Here is a 20,857-nt window from a genome sequence, read left to right as displayed (position 1 = left end):
GCACCTAACATTGTCCTGAAATTGATGTGGATGTAGCCTGGAGCAAAGGCAATAGCTAGAAATCATGAAGGTGAATGCGTATCAACGTAGGTTTGGAATGCTTCAGCTTGCTCTCGAAATGTATGGGAAGCTCTTGCTTTTAAAAAGAGCAGTTGAATTAACTTGTGTTAAATGGTTTCAGATAATCATAGAGGGTGAAAAGTGAAAACAAAGACAGTTGTACAGTGCAGGGAACTAAAGATCAATGAAAGCCCATAAATTGGGAGTGTTGGCAATTGGTAGAGGATATTATGCTCTTGCTCATGGTAGGCCTAGTGTAAAAATTCAATTTTCTTAGGGTGCATAAAGATAAGAACCAGGCAAATTATTGAGCAAAATGGGGTGTTTCTAATTCTTTTTCTGGTTTGATTTTTCCTGTGAATCTTCGTGAAGGTCGCCAAAGTCATCGGGAGTGATTCGAGTGTTTAATAATTGTTTTGTTATTCTTTGTCTATGACTCCATGGTGTAATTTTTTTTCCATTCAATGGGAAAAAAAGTCCAATGTCAACAATTCAAATTTAATCCAACTATAATTTCCCTCTCCAAGCATTGACTAGCTAGTTCAAACTACCTATAATTATTTTTGTACACAAACTTAATTGGGACGCAAGCTGCTCCCTCCATAGCAAATTAATCACAATCAATCTACCAAAAGATAATAATTGGGGAGTTTCCAATTGCTTGTACATTGGTTTTGACACCACAGACTTTGATACCATTGATTAGGGAGATAAGACTTTGAGAAAATACAATTGAAATATTAATATAACTTATAAAAACACACTTAATCTAAAAGTTTAATCTTATATTTTAGCCATAGGTGTGACACTGATTATGTTAAATTGGCAGCATCATCGTATACTTTACATTTGTTGGCTTGGTGTATATCCCAGAGTTGCTATTGTAGTTTTTTTCACCTTCAGTATGGCTTTTGGACTAATCCACACGTTTGAGCTTTATGATCCCGAAAGATCCTATATTCCTAGTTCATCCCAAATGACCACCTTCTGTTTTTTTCTCCCTTAAAATTCAAGCTACATTTTTTTTTTTTTTTTTTTTTTTTTTTTTTTTTTTTTTTTGTCTTTATATGTTGTGGTATCTTGGTCATGACTACCAATAGTCCTAGTCCTATCACAACATTTTTTTTTTTTTTTTTTTTTGGAGAATCATAGTTCTATCACATCTAAGTTAAGATTGAAAGTAGGGGGCTGTCCACGGGTCGGGTTTGTGCCCAACTCGAACTCAACTCGACTCCATCAGATTGTAAATCGAAGTACCCGCCACCAACCAAGATGATGATCAATTCGGTTCGAGTTGGGATTTCCATGAGTTTGAGTCAGTTTTGGTTGGAACCGAGAAGGTGGTGGCGATCGGTGGATATCGTAGAAAGACTTTAGATTTTCTTCCTATCTTGTCGGAGATCGCAAGATCTTGGCCAGATTTGGACAAAGATTGCGAGATCTCCACCAGAACTTGCTTGAGATCTTGACCAGATTTGGGCGAAGATCGCAGATTGCAAGATCTCCACCAAATATCTCACCAAATCTAGGCAAAATCTTGGTAGAGATAAAGGAATTCAGTGAGATTTTTGAGATATTTGGATGGAGGGTCGGTCAGGTCAGTTTTTATCGAGTTTTGGATGGAATATCAATCACTTGACTCTTTCCTGTTAGGTTTTGGAGGACACCCACCAGTGCCACCGACCATGATAGTGTTCGTTCGGGTGACAATTGGCTCAGGTTTGGGCAAATGGGGCTGGTGGACGGCAGTTATTTGAAAGATTTATTTGATCACCTTCTAAATCAAACGTTGTGCTAAAAAAAATCACTTGCAAGGATTAATCAAAAAATCATATAAGCCTCAACAGATATAAGTCTAGCTAGCTAGCCTGGCATATTATTGTGGTGGATGGAATCCGACTTTCGACCAACCAAAACGTACGCGTCGACAACTGGACATTTTGATTTTGACGGGTCCGGGGTCCATCGTAATACATCTAAAAGGGTACCTGCCTGCCTTCCTACAAATTGAAAAAAGAAATCAGTAAATGATTTTTCAAGTGCCCTCTCAAAATCATCTTTGAAAAAAAAGGTCCCATCTCATTAATTTGGAATTTTGGGATGCTGTAGAAGAAACAAAAAGGAAATTTGATAATGACAATTGATAACATGCTATGACAACTGTGACATATCCTTTTATTTTTTATTTAATTTGTGCGACTGCAATTTTTTTCTTTTTTTTTTTGTGTGGCTGAATACTAACAATAGTCCTTCTACCTCACATGTGAGTTATATATATATATATATATATATTTTTATGGCACATGTGAGTTATATTACAAATTGGTTTCATAATTGTCTAATTTGGTCTAAAATAGGGTTCTATAAACGCAAACATTAATCACAATCAATACTCTCGAAACTCTTTAAATGGATATAATTTTGACAAAATGAATATATTTCTCTATGATTGTATACATTTTGTTCACAAAATTGAATAAAGTTCTGTATAGATTTGTACAAATTTTCTTCTCATCTAAGTAAGGGGAAAAATAAATTTTTCTATCTTGAATCAAAACGACCTTTGAGATACTTGAAATCCATTGATGTATCAACACAGTTAGACCTATTTCTCTGAAGATTCAGCAATTTCAACAGCTCAGTGACCTTCTCCTTTATGGTCTCACTACAACCAACCTGCAGGAGAACCAAAAGCTTTTGAAAAACACCTGATTGAAGTGCCTCAACTAAAACACCTCCATCACCATCTTCTTCCTTCTTAGAATTCTTGCAGAGCTTCCAAAGAGTACACACTGCAAACTCCGTTGCCATCTCTGATATCCGCAACATCTTCTTAACCAAAATTGGCATAGTTAGAGCATTCTTAGATGCCTCTTCTCTCCCTTCTTTGCTATCACAAATACCAGACAAAACACCTAAAGCCCTTTCAGATGTTCCTTTCTCTGCATCGACAAGGATTTCTGTGATTAACGAAACCAAACCCAGTTCCACAAATCTTGATGTGAATCTCACACTGGTTTGAGATGGAGAAATCATATAGAATATAGCTGTCAAAGAAGCTTTTGTAGCCTTAGGACAAATAGGCTCTCTAATTATTTTAACTAAAGCTTCACTAATTCCTTCAATCTCTGCCAACTTATCAACAAGTCTTTGATTCAAAGAAAGCAGCTCTTTGAGTACTGAAACAGCCTTTTGTCTAGCCGAAAGATCACCATTCTTCAAAACCCAAACAATGCAACTTAAGGACGCTGTTGATCCCAATTTTGATTGCCCTTCTTCACCAAGTGGAAACATCCATTCCAAGACAGATAAGATCTCAACCAACAACCCCACATGTTTCTCAATAGAAACGCTCGCAAATGAAAGAAACGTATTAGATAACACACACCCAGCTCCATTGTTCACAACGCACCGCCTGTTTCGCTCGCTTTCGTTCCCCCAGGCCTTTATCTTCCTCACCAAATCTACGCACTTTCTGTCATCCCCACATCGAGTTGCGACCTCAATTCTCGAACAAATCCCCGAAACCTCATACGGGCTCACGGGAACTCGAGGCGTGGGAATCCTCTCAATCCCATAAGATCGATTCTTGACACACCAGTCTTGAATCATCTTGCGCAATGCATGGTTCGGGATTTGATCGAAGCTGTTCAAGACTTGGTTTGTCACCGGACAAGTTTGGTTGCCAGACTCAATCCACCTCTCGATGCTCTCTCGATCGTACGTGATCCCAGTAGACAACGTGACAGGATCTTTCAACAAATCAAGAGAAATCGGACACCGAAAGTGGGTTGGAATCATAACCTCCGTGTCCAAACTGCTGTCATTCAAAGCAGGCTCGCTGCTCTTGTTGTTGCTCGATCTCCTTCTTCTCCAAGATAGAATCATTGTGTTAGTTTGTGATGAAATATATGTATCTATGAATGAATGGGGGGGTACTTTGTAGTTTTGTTTGTTGTAGTTCTATATATGTGGTTTTGCAAGTTGTGAAGAATGCAAAGGAAGTGGAGGGGTATTTATAAATATGCGTGTATGAGACTATTATTGTTTTGTTTCTTAACGCGGGTCAAACTAAGGTAAGGTAGGGGAAAAGAAAGTAGTAGGAAGAAAATAAAACGTTCAAAAATTCAAAGGAAAGCGAGATTGGTACGTTGGATGAGTTTGAATGTTGACCGTTGAACAAGTATTTAAGTCGGTCGTTGGGATTACAGTGTCTGTGACAGTGACTGAGAGATGTATTAGGTCGGCCGAGGCAATTTGACCTGCTGACTGGGTCCTGCCTCTCTGGGTCTGGGTCTGGGTCTGGGTCAAGCACTCACACTGGCCCGTCTATGACAAGTCAGTGCGTGTGCGTGTGCGGTGTGTGCGTGTTAGTCTTATCATTTTCCTTCAAATTTCACACGAGTGCAGTGACTTGATCACACATGTATGATATTCTCGACCGTATGATTTTATGTGCATCTGATTATTTTCCCTGTTTTCAGCTAAAGTTGCATCAAACTAATGTATCACCCCCTTTTTTTTTTAAGCCAATCCACAATTTTTGTTTGACTCCCAAACAAAAAAATAAAACCTCACTTATTATGTAATAAACATTACACCGTAATCGGAAATATTAAAATTACATCTACTTTTTAGATTTAATCACGACTAGTTAGGTATATGGGTAACATTATTTATTTTTTTTAATTCTCAAAAGAAATTATTATTCTAGTGACACATTATCAGAGTTTAAGATTGACAGGTACCTTCAAAAAATAAAAATAAAAACTGAATTTAAAGATTAGAGATGGTCCAAGAGTGATAGTCCACTAGTTCTCTAGTAACAGTATCACACACACAAAAGGTTGTCATTTTTCTAAATCCAACAATCAAAAGTCTTAGTTCTTATGTTGAGATCGATAATAGGAGTTTTCTTAATCTATTATAAATCCTAATGAGTGAGGTAAGAATGAATCAACTTCTCACCATCAATTCTATACAATTCTCAAACGCATTGCTACTCTGACTTGGGGTAAATAGAGCAGCTCAAAAGAATTGTGTTTATGCGTGTGATGGGTCCTTTCTCTCTCCTTCGTCACCTCCCTTAATATCCACACTTTTTTATGTAAAATTGAAGAAAATTATTTGTATCGTTTGTTGAACACTATAAACATCCTCTTTGTCTTCATTATGAGCTTGTGTCTTAACATGTTCTTTTATGCTATGCACTATCAGGTTCTATGTAATTATTACAGTGAGTTGTGGGCTTAATTCTCCCTTGTTTTGAACCCGGGTTGATAGGTTCAATTTATTGGCCCTTTTGAAAAACGAACCAAACAAAGGTAATTATAAAAAGATGATAATTTGATATATGGCGGTATGAAATTTTATGTTAAGTATGCGTTTGATAACACTTATTTTTGTCAACTTATTTTACTATTCAGTTTATTTTTGTTACTATTTATGAGCCCTACAACACTTTTTTGTACTATTCATAGGTCACACTGTACTTTTTCAACTAACTTTTACTTTTATCTATAGTACTTTTAGCAAAAAGTTTTTAATTTCAGTAAAATAAGCGAACTTCAAACTGATCCTAAATAACTAAATTACTTAAGTAAAAATAAATAAATAAATAAATAAAACATAATTTCAAATTTATCCTTCGTATGTTTTTGTTATCTTCAACTACGAAATCATCCTCAAAATCTCCAAAAATAAATCCTCCAAACTAACCAAGATTCCCATTAGAAACTCCAAAATAACCTCAATTTTATCCAAAATTACCAAAATACTCTTGAAACCTCCAAATGACCAAAATATCTTAAAATCTCCAAAATAGTTGAAGTACCCACAAAATACATGCTATCTCATCAATAAAATGTTTAACTTTTAACTTTTTGTATTTTAAAATTGTGCATAAGTGATGAGTTTATGGATTTAATAGTAAATAATATTCAATTATTATGAAATTTGGTATGTGTTTTAAGAACATTTAATTTCATGATGAGATTTTCAAAATATTAATTTAATAAAAAATTATTAAATGGTTTTCAAACTTGAGCTCAGGACAAGCTTTTGAGCTTAAGACCTAAGAAAATTATATTATCAAATACTTAAATCTCTAAAATTAAGAAAAAAAATAGTATACTCATTTTATCATGCGTCTAATCCTACTTATGATTAACTATTATTCAAATTAAAATTTTATATAATTAAATTCATTCATTCATCCTTTCTTGTCTACAACTTTAACAATGATTCAAAATACCATTTTTACATTCACATTAGATGGTGAAGAATTAGAAAAATACTTGATTGTAACTACTATGAATGGGAAATTACTAACATGTTTCATGACTTTACATTAGCTAATTGATGGGGAAAGATCATATGTGGAACACTTAATTAATTAATTTATTTTTAAATGCAACTAAAGTCTAAAGTAGTTCTTGGTGAGTTTAGTGGTCCCATGTTAGCCATGTCATTATTAAGATATGTATAATGAGTATATTTAGCTAACACATACAAACTTATAAATGAGTCTATGCTTGAATTGTTTTGTATCAAACTTTATAGCTCACAAGCTTGTTTGCGAACAATTTTTTTTTTTTTTTTGCTCGAGCTCGGCTTGTTTATTAAATGAGCTTAAAATTAAGGCTCAAGCTTGGTTTATTTATAAATAAACAAATATGAACGAGTTTTTTATCAAGCTGAGTCCGAGTTGTTTATGATCGGCTTGGTTTATTTACAATCTATCTATGATTATCTTAAAATATATTTCAATCATCTAGAATATAAGGAGAGGATGTAATCTAAATATAAATTTTGTCCAAAATCATAAGGCAAAACACATTATTTTATCAAGATGTGATATTGACAAAAGTTGCACTATACCTAACTAGATGTTAAATCCAAAAAACAGTATCCAAACAGATATTTCATATTTGGCAGATAGAGATTTGTTAATTTTTATTTATATTTATTTTATCCCATATATGAAAACTTGGGGAATCTGTCGAGGCCAGTTGGTATGGCCATCATTTTCACTGATCAAAAAAATGTATGATAAATACAACAGGCAAATGCCCAAAGCAGAGATAGAGATGAGAGATCTGATCTATAAATAAAAGAATGAAGTAAACAAAGTCATTGACAGGTAAAAAGATACCTTTGCCTGTTGGAAATGTGAACCCATGTGGGCGACAGCTAGCTACTCTCACCCGCATCCGCGTAATAAACAATATCCACACGCTATCTAGAACAAGCTCGGATGTGGGTGCTCTCATCAGAACGTAAATTGGGAAGATTCCTAGGCATATTTATAAATGTTAACGGAAGACAATATTTTAGTTTAGTAGCTATTTTAAGAAAAATTTTACGAGAAAAAAAAATAATTGTTTTGACCTTTTTTATATTTTTCATAAAAAATAATAGTAAAATTTTTCTAAAATAGTTTATTAATAATTGTTCTAAGAGCACTAACACTTGTTAAAGTAACTAACTATTTTAAGAGTTGGCTTATCTTCAGTATTTTTTTAACTAGACATGTCCTTTTATTTTAAATATATAATGGCAAGTGATAGCGAGTTTTTAATTCTCATACTTTATTTAGTTAGTAGGTAATGTGACAGTCTCTTATTTTAAAAAAAAAAAGATTTATTTAAAAAAAATACTAGAAGTAAGTCAAAATGTCAAACCCCTTTTTTTAACCGTTTTTTTTTTAATACTTTCCATACAAGTAGCATTAAATTTAAGTACTCATTAATAGAGGGGGAAAAAGACTTATTCCGTTAAAGCCTAATTAAGCAATTAAGCACATAAAAATTTTAGTTGGGTGTGGATCTGAATTGGTTTAATCTATGTTTATGGTGCATGCCTGGGTTTGCTTGGTGTTGTGCTTGTGTATTTTATTCTATACTAGTCGCAACCCCGCGCCATACACAAGAATATTTAATTATTTTAAAATAAAATAAAATATATAATTTATTTTTTTAATATTCATAAAATTATATATTAGGACTAACATAGTGTTTTCTCATAAGAGAATTTCATTTTAAATGTATTAAACTATTAACTAAGAAATTTCCTTTTTTATATAACTATTTACAAAACCAACAAAGGGAAAGGGTCTTTTTTTTTTTTTTTTTTTTTTTTTTTTTTTTTTAAGTAATGAATTTTGTGTTCCCTATAAATAAAAAATTATACAATTTACTATTGATAGAATATAGTGTGGATTAAAACTTTCCAATTATGACATTTAGAAAAGAATGAGAAAAATAGCTTTTTTCCCACCATTAATAAATTTCAACTTGCAGCATCCTATTTTAATGTTTTCTTTAATTCCAAACCAATCTATCTCTTTTAAAGTATACAAAGTATAATCATGATCTCTCTTTTTGAATACATTACTTATCTCAATACATCCATAAAAATACATTAAATCAAAATATACCCATATGAAGATGCTTTGGAAAAAAAGAAAATGTCTCATCAATCATCGTTTTGCAAAATGTCATATCAATCATCGCTTAACAATGATTAATTTGATCGATTAGGAAAGTAATTTTTTATTTTTTATTTATAATATATTAAGATTTTCTCTACAGAAACGACAAATTTGTCCACTCAAAAAGATTATAGAATAAACAATTATTAGCAAAATCTCAAAATTAAGTTTCTATGTGCATCATTATAATAATTAATAATAACAACAACAACAACAACAAATTAATAATAATGAAAATACAACTGTGAAAGCTAAAATATGTCACTCATTCAATTATTTACATTTGATTAACCTTTGCTTTTATCTAAATAAGTGGCACTATAGAGTATTTCTAATACAATTATTGAGAGTACTTTCTCTACAAAAACTACAGTTTTGTTCACTCAAAATGATTTAAAAATAAACAAAACTTAGTAAATTCTCATAGTTTAACATCTAATTGAATCACTAAAAAAAACGATTTTTTTTTTATTGGGAATTGGAATACCAAAATACCTAAATATGCATAAAAGTCAATATAAATTTGCCAAAAAGACAAAACAAATTGAAGTGACAATTAAATCAACAATAACAAAAAGAACCATTAGGGGGGGGGGGGGGGAAGTGGTTGAAACAATAATTAAAAAAAAAAGTATCAAGAGACAAAATTGGAGAGAGAGAGAGCGAGAGAGAGAAGAATTGACCTTTTTTTGCAGTGAACAACTTGGAAGGAATAGGGGAAATGTGGAGATGAAGTACAAGAAATTTGTAAGAAAATCAAGTTGGAAGAGGAAGAGTGAAAGCAGATGAAAGGTTCAAAAAAGTAAAATTGTAAAATTTATGAAGATAAAAGTTTGGAAGGGTGGAAGTAGATGAAAGGTTCAAAAAAGTGAAATTGTAGAATTTATGAAGATATAAAGGAGAAAATTTAAAAATTTATAAAAGAAAGCAAATGAAAACTTTAAGAAGCCATTGATTGGAGAAGATGAAAAATTGAACTAAGAAAACAATTGTTGAAAAAGATGAAAGGTTAAACAAAGTAAAAATTGCAAAAAAAAAAAAAAAAAAAAAAGGATGCTAATGACATGGCACAAAGAGAGCTTTTGTAAAATTTATTTTAAAGCTTCCATTATTATATAATAGTATAGATAGATATGTATAGACATTGTTTTTGGTTTTAGATTCTTTATTGATTTTATTGCTTAGTTATAACATCTAAATTAAAGTAGATGAATGTGTAAAGGCAAAGTTATATATAAAGTTAAAACAGCTTAAAATGAATCTGTAAAGTCAATCTACATATATATATATAAAACCAAATTTAGGAATAAAAATTAAATAAGAAAAAGAATGATTATGTAGTCAATGACATGGCGGATGAGGTGGTGCAATATGAGCATAACAATAATAAATGTTACGCTTCAGCTTTTAAATATATATATAAATATAGATGTAGATTGGCTGAACGAGTTTTGATTTTAGTGTGGTAAAAATGTATTGCAAAGAAAATTATCTCATATGGAAGCCATATATTTCTGGGTTCTAACATCCTATGAGAGAAAAGTCTCATGAAACCATTCCTTGAGATACCACCTCATGTTGTAGCGGGGATGATGGTAGTGTGGGTAGTGAGGCGATGGTGGAGTGGGTAGCTCTTGTTTAAATGCTAACAAAATAAATACATTGAGTTACTATATTGTTTTAATTTCTATAATTTTTCGTCCAATTTAATTTAGGTGACATATCTGAATTGGACTAATTAACACATATTACTGGTTTATATGACATTGAATAATTGTGTCATTAATAGGAATGAACAAAAGCACAAGAATAAAAATGAATGCAAATGTTAAGTACGTAAATTCGAAATTTTAAGCATAAGGAATAATATCAAAATGACCATAAATTTAAAGTTTGCAATTTACAATTTAGACTTGTTTTTTCAATAATATTTCTTTTGGCATTCTATTTTTTTTATTAAAAAAAAAAGTATTCTTGTGACATTTGGGGGCCGTTTGGTATGGTATTTTAAGCAACAATTTTCGATTTTTAAACAACATTACACATATTTTTATATAATTTTTCACTCACACGTATTTTTAAAAAATACAAATAACGTTACTAGAACAACGTTACCATATGGACCCTTGATCTGTGGTGATGGCATAAGCTCGACCAACTCTTTGCCTATATCTATAGATACCACCAATCAAAACTTACAATCAATGATATATACTACAAACACACTAATCCAAATCTCACAAACCATACTTACAGACTCTCATAAATCTTTAAAAAAGAAAAAAAAATACACACACAAGCATTACAATTTTGACTCCCACATTTTTGTGGACTGTGGAGCCAGTCAAGTATGAGAGAAAAGTGGGTTAATTTTTCCCTTTTTTACATACACATAATTTTTACCTCTCCATCTATCTTCACCATTTAACGTGGGTTAATTTACTAGTTATAACTTGCAATGAATTTCCCATAAAAAGTTTAAGAATATACACCCTCTATAACAATACAGATTTCCTTGGATCTAAATAATTTCGTCAAAAGCTGGACACTATTCTTGTCCCGAGTGATAGTTGAATGGACTTTTTCTTACCACTTTCCGACATTCTTGCTTTATGTATTCTTGAAAGTCAAAACCAACTAATAAAAGAGGTAGAATCTTATCAAAGAAAACAAAGTAGATTCTTATATGAAAAAGGAGATCCATTGGTCCATGGAGTTGAAACTATTTTCTCATTTTTCTTCTAGGTGAGGATGTGCCACTAGTCTAAAGGTCATTTGAAAATGATTTACTTCTTCTTTTATTATTATTATTATTATTATTTTTAATGATTTACTTCTAAATATATAAAATTTACTGTTACATATTATGATAAGAATTTTTATTTATTTTATTTATTTTTTTACCACAGTAAGATGAAGGTACCTTTATCAAGGATTCGATTCCGACAGTGAGACAGGCAGTCGCAAGATAACAGAGGCTCGTGACAATTTATTTATTTATTGATAATAAGGCTCTTGACGATTTCATTAAGAGATTAAATTGGGTCAGAGCTGGCGTAAAAGGTGTACTTTACGCGGCCAATCCTGACCTCACACGTCAGCAAATAATAATTTTTTTTTTCCCCTTCTCTCCTCTTCTCTTCCCATGTCCCTCACTTTTTTAGAAACATTGAAGGCTTGAAACAACGTTGAAGGAGCCACAGCATCTCTTTTCTTCATATCTCCCTCTCTTCTGCAAAATCCTCTGAAAGCCTGCAAATTTTATAAAAAAATCCCAGCAAAGGAGCTGTTCACGCACCCAAGCCATCCATCAATGGAACTCACAAAAAAATACAGTGAGAAACCCATGCCACAAACTCAGATCCACCCAAAAAAAAAAAATCAACCCAGCAGTTTCTACATTCTTTTCATTTGGCCCCTTTAATACCTTTTGGCCTAAAAAAAGCAAATGAGAAAAAACCAATTACTTATTTACAACCCCGTTAATCCCCAAGCCAAAATTAACAAATCAATTTTCACAAAAAATCCATTAAAAGAACAAATGGGACTCTGCTCTTTATTCCTTTCTTTCTATCTACATATGACTAAATGCACAGATCTTGAAACCAGGTTTTTTGAAGTGGGTTTCCTTTATTTCCTCAACCCATTTTAGGAAAATTAAGGCTTTTGCATTTGTTTACTGCTGATATGGTTCTAGTGTGTGTTTTTCTTATTCCAATCAGAAAGAGCAAACGGGTCTCTGCAAGAAAGTTTCTTGCTCTTTGTTAATGGATGGGTCTGTGGATCTATGGATTTGAAAAAACCTCATTTTTTAAAGCTTAAAACTTGTTTTGGTGAAGTGGGTTTTCATAAATTTTTGTGAATATTAATTGGCATTGGAGAGAGAGAAAAATCAAGGCTTGCTTTGTTGAAGTAGAGAAATGATTCAGTTGTTCTTCTTGGTTTTGTTTGCTAAGGGTGTTTTGGCATTTCTTCTATTGGTCAAGATTGGGCCTTTGAGAGAGCTTGTGATAAAGAGTTTGGATCAGCTGAAGACTGGGAAATGTCCTGCCACTGTGAAAACCATAGCTGGTACCATGTCTGTGATTTTCCTTCAACGTTGTTTCTAGCCTTCAATGTTTCTGGAAAACTGAGGGAAATGGGAAGAGGAGAGAGAAAAAATGTTTTTTTATTATTTGCTATTGGCTGGCGTAAATCACACAGCTCCTGACCCAATTTAATCTCTTTGATTAAACTTAGGACCATACTAATTTTATATAGATTTGTTTATATAAAGTTGATTCAGCATAATAGTTGGTCACTCAACCTGCCCCAACAGCCCCATTGACATAATTACTCATTGTATCAAAGTTTTGGTTGTCCAGTGGACCACAATGTCTTATAGAAAACATTAAGGGCGGATCAGGAAATTACATTTAGTCCTTCCAAATTTCAAGTCATTTCGATTATATGGAGTCACTGAAGAAACTGAAGCTATTATTACAAATCATGTCATAAGATAATGTTCAAAACAATGTCATCATGTCATGTCTCTTGCAATCTTGGTTTTTAATGCACATGAGAAGCACTAATTTCTCAAATTACTCCTTTAGGGCCCCCAAAATAATGAGGGATGACAATTGAAGATGCAAAGCTATCAACAAAAATGGTGTCTTTGAGAATCTAACTCATTTCATTTCCAAAAACAAGTGATGAATATTAAAACTGCATTACCAAGAAAAATATCAGACAGTGGGATGAGACTATAACACATCAAGATAGCAACCAAGTCTACACAGAGAACAGCAAGGAAGAAGCATTAGAATGAACATGCAAAACCAGCATCAACATCATTTACAACCGCTTCTCATCTGCCATCTGCAGATGTAAAAGACTCAGCAAATCCGTATGGGCGTGTTGGTATGCTGGTCTGAGTATTGTCTAAACTTGGAAGAAGTGAAGAGGAAGAAGATTCCATGTTGCTTCCACCTTCATAAGCCTGCCACTTCTTAAGTGCTTGAGGCAAGGACATTTCGAGGTCAATGCCATACAAGTCTTCTGGATTTTGATCACTGGGTTTCCAAAGCTCAACCAGAGATGACAGCACGTTGACGGCATGACCCATGTCAGGTCTTTGAAATGGTTCCCTTGCACAACAATATCCCGCCAACTCGGCAACTTTGCTTATACTCGCAATTGTTTCCTCATTGAGGTCAATTGTGGGGTCAATTGCCTTGCAGAACGAATCCTTGTTGATGTACATTCTTTTGAACCATGTTACAAGGTGCATGCTCTCCTCAGGCTGGGTCTCATCGAGTGCTTTTCTCCCAGTGATTAGCTCCATCAAAATCACCCCAAAACTAAATATGTCAACCTTGGTTGTCACTCGACCAGTAACTGTAATCATAAGTAAAACAAATAATTTTAAGTTGGTGTAAACCAAGGAACATCCACGAAAATGAAATGCATTCTAGAGCAAGTTTAATGCCAGATTTAATGCATTGCTATATCAAGAAAAATAGATTTGTTATCCATCTAGGCCTAAAAGAATGTTCACAATTATTGAACTGTACAGAAATAGAACATGAAGTACCTGCATATTCTGGCGCCAAGTATCCAAAAGTTCCAGCAATTCTTGTCTCAATTGAGCCTTTCCCTTCTGGAGCAAGACGGACAAGGCCAAAATCCGCAACCTTAGCTCTCATATCATCTCCAAGAAGAATGTTTGAAGGCTTTAAGTCCCTATGTATAAAGCTTTGATGGGCCAACCCATGGAGATACTCAACACCCCTTGCCACGTCTAAGGCAAGGGTCAACCTTTTGGTCCATTCCAGTGGTTTCAATCCTTCTTCTGCCCAGTTGAATATATGTCTGCTGAGTGTGCCCTGAGGCATGTACTCATATACAAGAAGCCTCTCATTCCCATCCAAGCAGTAACCAAGAAGGGCAACAAGATGCCGGTGCCGGACCTTAGTCAAAACGGCAATCTCAGACTTAAATTCAGCCAATCCCTTGCCGGCAATTACCCCGGACTCCATTCTCTTTACTGCAATCTTAGTACCATCATGCAACTCCCCTTTGTAGACAGTCCCAAAACCTCCTTGTCCTAATATATTTTGTTGACTGAAATTGTTAGTCACGTTCCTGAGGACTTGGATTGATATCACCATGTTACCTGCTTCAACTATTTGTATGTCACCAGGCTCACTGCTAGGAAGATTTTGCGCCTCACTGACTGCACCAACACTAACACTTGAACCTGCAACTGTAATCTTCACACTCTCACTATCAGATGCAGAATGGCGAGGATGAATCACCATTGCATTTGGGCTCTGTACTCTGCTAAATCGCTTTTGCTTCATCTTGTTCAGACAGAAAACCAACAAACCAATCAAGAAAATCAGAAACACACCTCCAACGACGGAAAACACAATTAATCCTATAATTGTTGAAGATTTCTTGCCACCTTTTCCAGAACCACCGCTATTTTGAGAAACTGTACCAGTAGATGGACTCACTGGATTCTGAGATGGTGCACCTGAAGTTGAAGAACTACTTTTCTCCTTTCCTATATCAGGGTTACCATTAGTCTTCACCATCACATTACTCTTAAAAGCTGGAATTTTCCCATACAGCTGATTGTTTGAAACATCTAGCTCAGCAAGCGCAGGCAGAGTAGTAAGTTCCACGGGAATTAAACCCGTAAGATTGTTACCAGCAAGTATGAGTTTTTGCAACGATTTGAGAGATGAAAACTCAGTAGAAATCGAACCTGTAAGACCCAGATTCTGAAAATTCACAATAGTTATATTCCCATTGCTACAAGTGATCCCAATCCAATTCACACACGGATCATTTCCAGTCCAACCATTCGCAAACTTTAGCGGATAACCCATTAATTTCACAATCGAAAGCAATGTATTCACTCTAGAATCACACTCACGAGGAGTGGGCAAACAAAAGCTATTTGAGCCATTGGACATATCCACTACCACCCCACTTGAGAACTCAGGCATTTGTCCTTGAAGCAAATTGTTTGTCAAATTCACAACCTTCAAAGATTTAAGATTCAACAATGACACCGGCACAGGGCCTGTAAACTTGTTATCCCTCAAACTCAAGCTCTCCAACTCTTTCAAGCTTGTAAAATCGGGTAAGGGACCCGAAAAGGCATTACTGTGCAACCAAACCTCTTGCAAGGAAGTCATGTTTTGCATAACATCAATAGGGCCACTAAGCTTACCATCACTTGTTTGCCCATTAACCCACAAGGACTCAATTTGTGAGTGAGCAAATGTCAAAGGCAAGCCACCTTGTAAGCTATTGAAAGCCAAGTGCAAATTAGTCAGACCAGGAAACACATCAGCACTGAAAAACTCGGGTATGGTTCCAGTAATATTGGCCGAGTTGGCCGAAAAGTTCTGAAGTGTGGAAGCGTCTTTCAGAGTTTCAGGGATTTCCCAACCGGCAAATGGGTTATTATCAATCTCAAGAGACTGAAGCGAAGACATACCAGCAAAGAAATCACTAGGAATGAAACTAAACTGGTTGCTACTTAGTAAAAGTACTTGTAATGAAGCTAAGCCATTTAAGCTAGGAAGTGGACCTGAGAGTTCGTTGAATTGAAGCTCTAAGCGTTCCAGTTGGGTCAGGTTTTGCAGGGTTGGAGGGAGTGTACCTTTGAGGCTTTGATGGCCGATTTGGATCCGGGTGACCCGTTTGTTATCTGAGCAGCCCACATGGTTCCAGCGGCAAGGGTCCGGGTCAGACCAACCGAGAGAGTCGGGTGCATTGAGGGTCTTCTTGAGAGCTAACATTACTGAAGTGTCATCTGAACTCGCCGGCGGGTTTGCTTGAGAGCTAACACCGTGGAAGATTGAAGAGAACCCAGAAACAAAAATGGCTAAAAGCAGGAGCTTGTTGTTGTGCTCAGAGTGAGTTTTCTTCTTCATGTTTAGAGAGGGAAGCAGAGAGATGGGTGTTTAGGAGAGTTTGTTAAGAGGGTTTTTCAAGGTTGTATTAGGTGCAATGGTGCATTGGATGAGTTGGGTTGAGTTAAAAAACAAGAAAACACAGAGGTTGGAACTTGGAAACTGAAAGTAGCAAAGAGAGAGAAAGAAGTTAGTGTTGGTTTCGAGGATTTGAGAGAAATTGCACATGGGGTTGTGGGGTCCAAAGGTCTGAAAGCTATGGCTGTCGTGACAGTGGTGAAAGGCTGGATGTGACTTGTGAGTAGGGTTCTGATTCCTGGGCACGAGACCTAGTTGTCATTGGCACTTCGGCTCTGGATATTGGTTAATAATGGTTGTCAAAGATTTGAGATAATCAAAAAGTTAACTTTTTTTATTATTATTTAAAGTTAATAACAATAGTTTTTTTATTTATGAATTGGATAGTAAAAGTTGATTTTTATTATTATTATTTATTCTTAAAGCTTATTGGAGTAAAAATGTAGAATTATTATTCCTATTATCCTTAGCCGATTTTTAACATACTTTTAAAGGAAAATGTGGTAAATCAAATAAAAAATAAAGTTAAATAATATATAAATTACTAAATTTATAGTATGGTATTTAATTCTAATATTTTACTAGTCAAATAATTATACAAAAGAAAAAAAAAAGTGTATACGTGTTATACAAAAAACATAAATTAAAAATTAAATCATCTAGACACATAACTAATTATTATATTATTTATATCTCTAATAAAAAAATTATATTATTTATATTAGCTTTCTATTGAAGGATTATTTGTAGAATGTTGACAAACTATGGTGTTACTAAAAAACAATTGATGCTCTTAAAAGGTTGTATTAAGCAAATCAGCTGAAAAATTAAAAGAAAAAATCAATCCAAAATCATACAATATATAAGGTTTTAAGATTAACATATAACATGTTAGGGAAAGACAGTAAATAATTAAGAATAAAATATATAATCAATTAAAAAAAAAAAAAGCTTCCCAGTGTTAATTAGTAGTAGACCAAAACCTTTGGGGCAAAGTAGCTACAAAGTCGAAGGTTAAAATCACCACATACAGTCAACAGTAAAATTGTCTCCCTAACTCTAAGTTTTGGTTCCATCCCTATAGTCAACACAACAAAATTTAGGTCAAATTATTTAAATTTAGGCCCTAAAGTTGTTAAATGACATAATTTTAATATATTAAAATTATGTCTTTTTTTTTAGTGGTATTTTGGGTTAAATAATGTGTTTGAACTTAGTGAGAGTGTAATTCAGTATATGTGTTTAACAGTTAGTTTTTTTTTTTTTGCTTAAATATAGATGAAAATGAGATTCCAAATGTTGTATGATATTATCACATTACAAATAAATATTCCAAAATTGAACTATAAAGAAACCAAATTAAAATAATTGCAACTTAGAGGTGGCAGTTTGCATTTTTTAGTCAAGTTCACTCGTGTGTTTGACACTTAACCCAACTCCTATACCCCTTTTTTTTTTTTGGGAGAAAAAACTCCTATACCTATAACAGGGGCGGAGCCAGAGCGGCCGAGGGGGGCACCTGCCCCCTTGACTCCTAAAATATCCTTGCATTTGAAGTCTACACTAGTTACTCCCTGACATAGAGAAAAAAAGAACTCCCACTTGAAAGTGACAGGAAAAAGAGAAAAGGGAAATTACTCTCAAAGACCAAACCATGTACATTTTCACCAATTTAACTATTCGTATAAGTTATAAGCAGCTTTTGTCTGTCCCAGTGTTGCACCTATTTCACTATTTTTTTTGGGTTGAGTTCAAGTTACACCTGGTGTAACTCTAAGTAATGTTACACTACTCAATATTTTTTAATTAGATGCGAATATTGATAAATCCACCGTTAGATTACATTATCTTCGTATATTCTTCATGCTTGCAAAATCTCAAGGAGATCAAAAATTAATAACCATGTCATCAATCAATTGTTAAAATTCAAATTTTTATAGTTTAAAATAATGCATAAAAGATGAGTTTATGGATCAAATGGTAAATAGTAGAAGATTGATATGAAAATTGGCATGCATGTTAAAAACATATAAAACATGTAATACGACGGTTGGATTTTCAAATATTAATCTAATAATAAATTATTGAGTGATGTAACATTACTTAAAGTTACACTAGGTGTAACTTGAACCCAACTCATTTTTTTTATTTAATATCATTATTTTCACAATTTTTATGATATGTTTCAATATTTCTTATTGAGTGATGTTAAATATATTACAAATTTTATTACTTATATTTTACAAATTGGCATCTCACCAACCACAAAAAAATAATTTCAAACATATATTTATTATATTGTTTAAGTAACACTAATCACATTTTTACCATATCAGTTAGTAAAATTTGTAGTAGCTATGACTATGAATTGGTTATTTTTGTTTATTTATTTTAATACTATAAAATATATTCATATTTTCTTGTAATTAGTTATTTATTTTGTTATTATTATTGATTAATATTTTTTAGATTAATTTTACTTTTAATATTATTTTTTTAATTTTGTNCAAATTAAAATAATTGCAACTTAGAGGTGGCAGTTTGCATTTTTTAGTCAAGTTCACTCGTGTGTTTGACACTTAACCCAACTCCTATACCCTTTTTTTTTTTTTTGGAGAGAAAACTCCTATACCTATAACAGGGGCGAGCCAGAGCGGGCCGAGGGGGGCACCTGCCCCCTTGACTCCTAAAATATCCTTGCATTTGAAGTCTACACTAGTTACTCCCTGACATAGAGAAAAAAAGAACTCCCACTTGAAAGTGACAGGAAAAAGAAAGGAAAGGGAAATTACTCTCAAAGACCAAACCATGTACATTTTCACCAATTTAACTATTCGTATAAGTTATAAGCAGCTTTTGTCTGTCCCAGTGTTGCACCTATTTCACTATTTTTTTTGGGTTGAGTTCAAGTTACACCTGGTGTAACTCTAAGTAATGTTACACTACTCAATATTTTTTAATTAGATGCGAATTGATATAAATCCACCGTTAGATTACATTATCTTCGTATATTCTTCATGCTTGCAAAATCTCAAGGAGATCAAAAATTAATAACCATGTCATCAATCAATTGTTAAAATTCAAATTTTTATAGTTTAAAATAATGCATAAAAGATGAGTTTATGGATCAAATGGTAAATAGTAGAAGATTGATATGAAAATTGGCATGCATGTTAAAAACATATAAAACATGTAATACGACGGTTGGATTTTCAAATATTAATCTAATAATAAATTATTGAGTGATGTAACATTACTTAAAGTTACACTAGGTGTAACTTGAACCCAACTCATTTTTTTATTTAATATCATTATTTTCACAATTTTTATGATATGTTTCAATATTTCATTATTGAGTGATGTTAAATATATTACAAATTTTATTACTTATATTTTACAAATTGGCATCTCACCAACCACAAAAAAATAATTTCAAACATATATTTATTATATTGTTTAAGTAACACTAATCACATTTTTACCATATCAGTTAGTAAAATTTGTAGTAGCTATGACTATGAATTGGTTATTTTTGTTTATTTATTTTAATACTATAAAATATATTCATATTTTCTTGTAATTAGTTATTTATTTTGTTATTATTATTGATTAATATTTTTTAGATTAATTTTACTTTTAATATTATTTTTTTAATTTTGTCCCCTCTAAATTAAAATCTTGGCTCCGCCACTGACCTATAATTATTAGAACTAGCAAAATTGGACTTTTTTTTTTTTTTTTTTGAATCAGCAAAATTGGACTTGGAGCTATTAACTTGCCTGAATCCTCACGAAAAGAAAGGGTATAGGTTCCCAATATATATATATATATATATAAAGGGTATGGGAATAGAAATAGCAATTGTTTTAGTCTAATAAGATTCTGAGCTCAGAGGCAATTTTGACCATTCCTGATTAAGTCGAATCTGGACCTAACTTGACCCATTCATCACGCCTCAATTATTATATTTAAATCTTAGGTTTTTTTATTGACTAGTTTTTTTAAAATGAGTTTAAAAACTAATAACATTAATCATCAACTTGAAGTGCAAGTTTCAAATATAAATATTTTTAATTTCATATTTTTTTTTTTTTTTTTTTTTTTTTTTTTTTTTTTTTTTGAGTAAGATCAAAATTATTTTTGTTTAAAATTTTTTAAATGGAAGAGTTGTTTATTTTGGAAAAAATTGGTTGATTGAGTTTATTTTTTTTATTTTTTTTCAGTTTTATTATTGGTAATTTTTATTGTTAAGCTAATTTTTTTTGGGCTTGTATATTTAGTTTTAGATTTTAGACATATAGATTTTTTTTATAGTCTC

The 20,857-nt window shown here is 32.9% G+C and overlaps 2 protein-coding genes across 2 annotated transcripts; both read right to left on the bottom strand.

Annotated features, from left to right (window-relative positions):
* Nucleotides 1–2,470: 2,470 nt before the first annotated feature.
* On the bottom strand, nt 2,471–4,060 carry LOC112000091 (U-box domain-containing protein 21). The gene has a single exon (XM_024032195.2). It carries the CDS (start codon nt 3,946–3,948, stop codon nt 2,602–2,604), a length of 1,347 nt encoding a protein of 448 aa, XP_023887963.1. The 5' UTR covers nt 3,949–4,060; the 3' UTR covers nt 2,471–2,601.
* Nucleotides 4,061–13,202: 9,142 nt separating this feature from the next.
* On the bottom strand, nt 13,203–16,651 carry LOC112000092 (receptor protein kinase TMK1). The gene is made up of 2 exons (XM_024032196.2): nt 14,124–16,651; nt 13,203–13,927 (listed from the first exon to the last, which is right to left on the bottom strand). The coding sequence occupies exons 1-2, from the start codon at nt 16,480–16,482 to the stop codon at nt 13,398–13,400; spliced, it is 2,889 nt and encodes a 962-aa protein (XP_023887964.2). The 5' UTR covers nt 16,483–16,651; the 3' UTR covers nt 13,203–13,397.
* Between the last annotated feature and the right edge of the window lie 4,206 nt (nt 16,652–20,857).

This window comes from Quercus suber, unplaced genomic scaffold (genome assembly GCF_002906115.3).
Source record: "Quercus suber isolate HL8 unplaced genomic scaffold, Cork oak 2.0 scaffold_8, whole genome shotgun sequence".
Classification (NCBI taxonomy): domain Eukaryota; kingdom Viridiplantae; phylum Streptophyta; class Magnoliopsida; order Fagales; family Fagaceae; genus Quercus; species Quercus suber.
The sequence above is the reverse complement of the archived record's forward strand: the minus strand, read 5'-3'. Positions and strand labels throughout refer to the sequence as shown.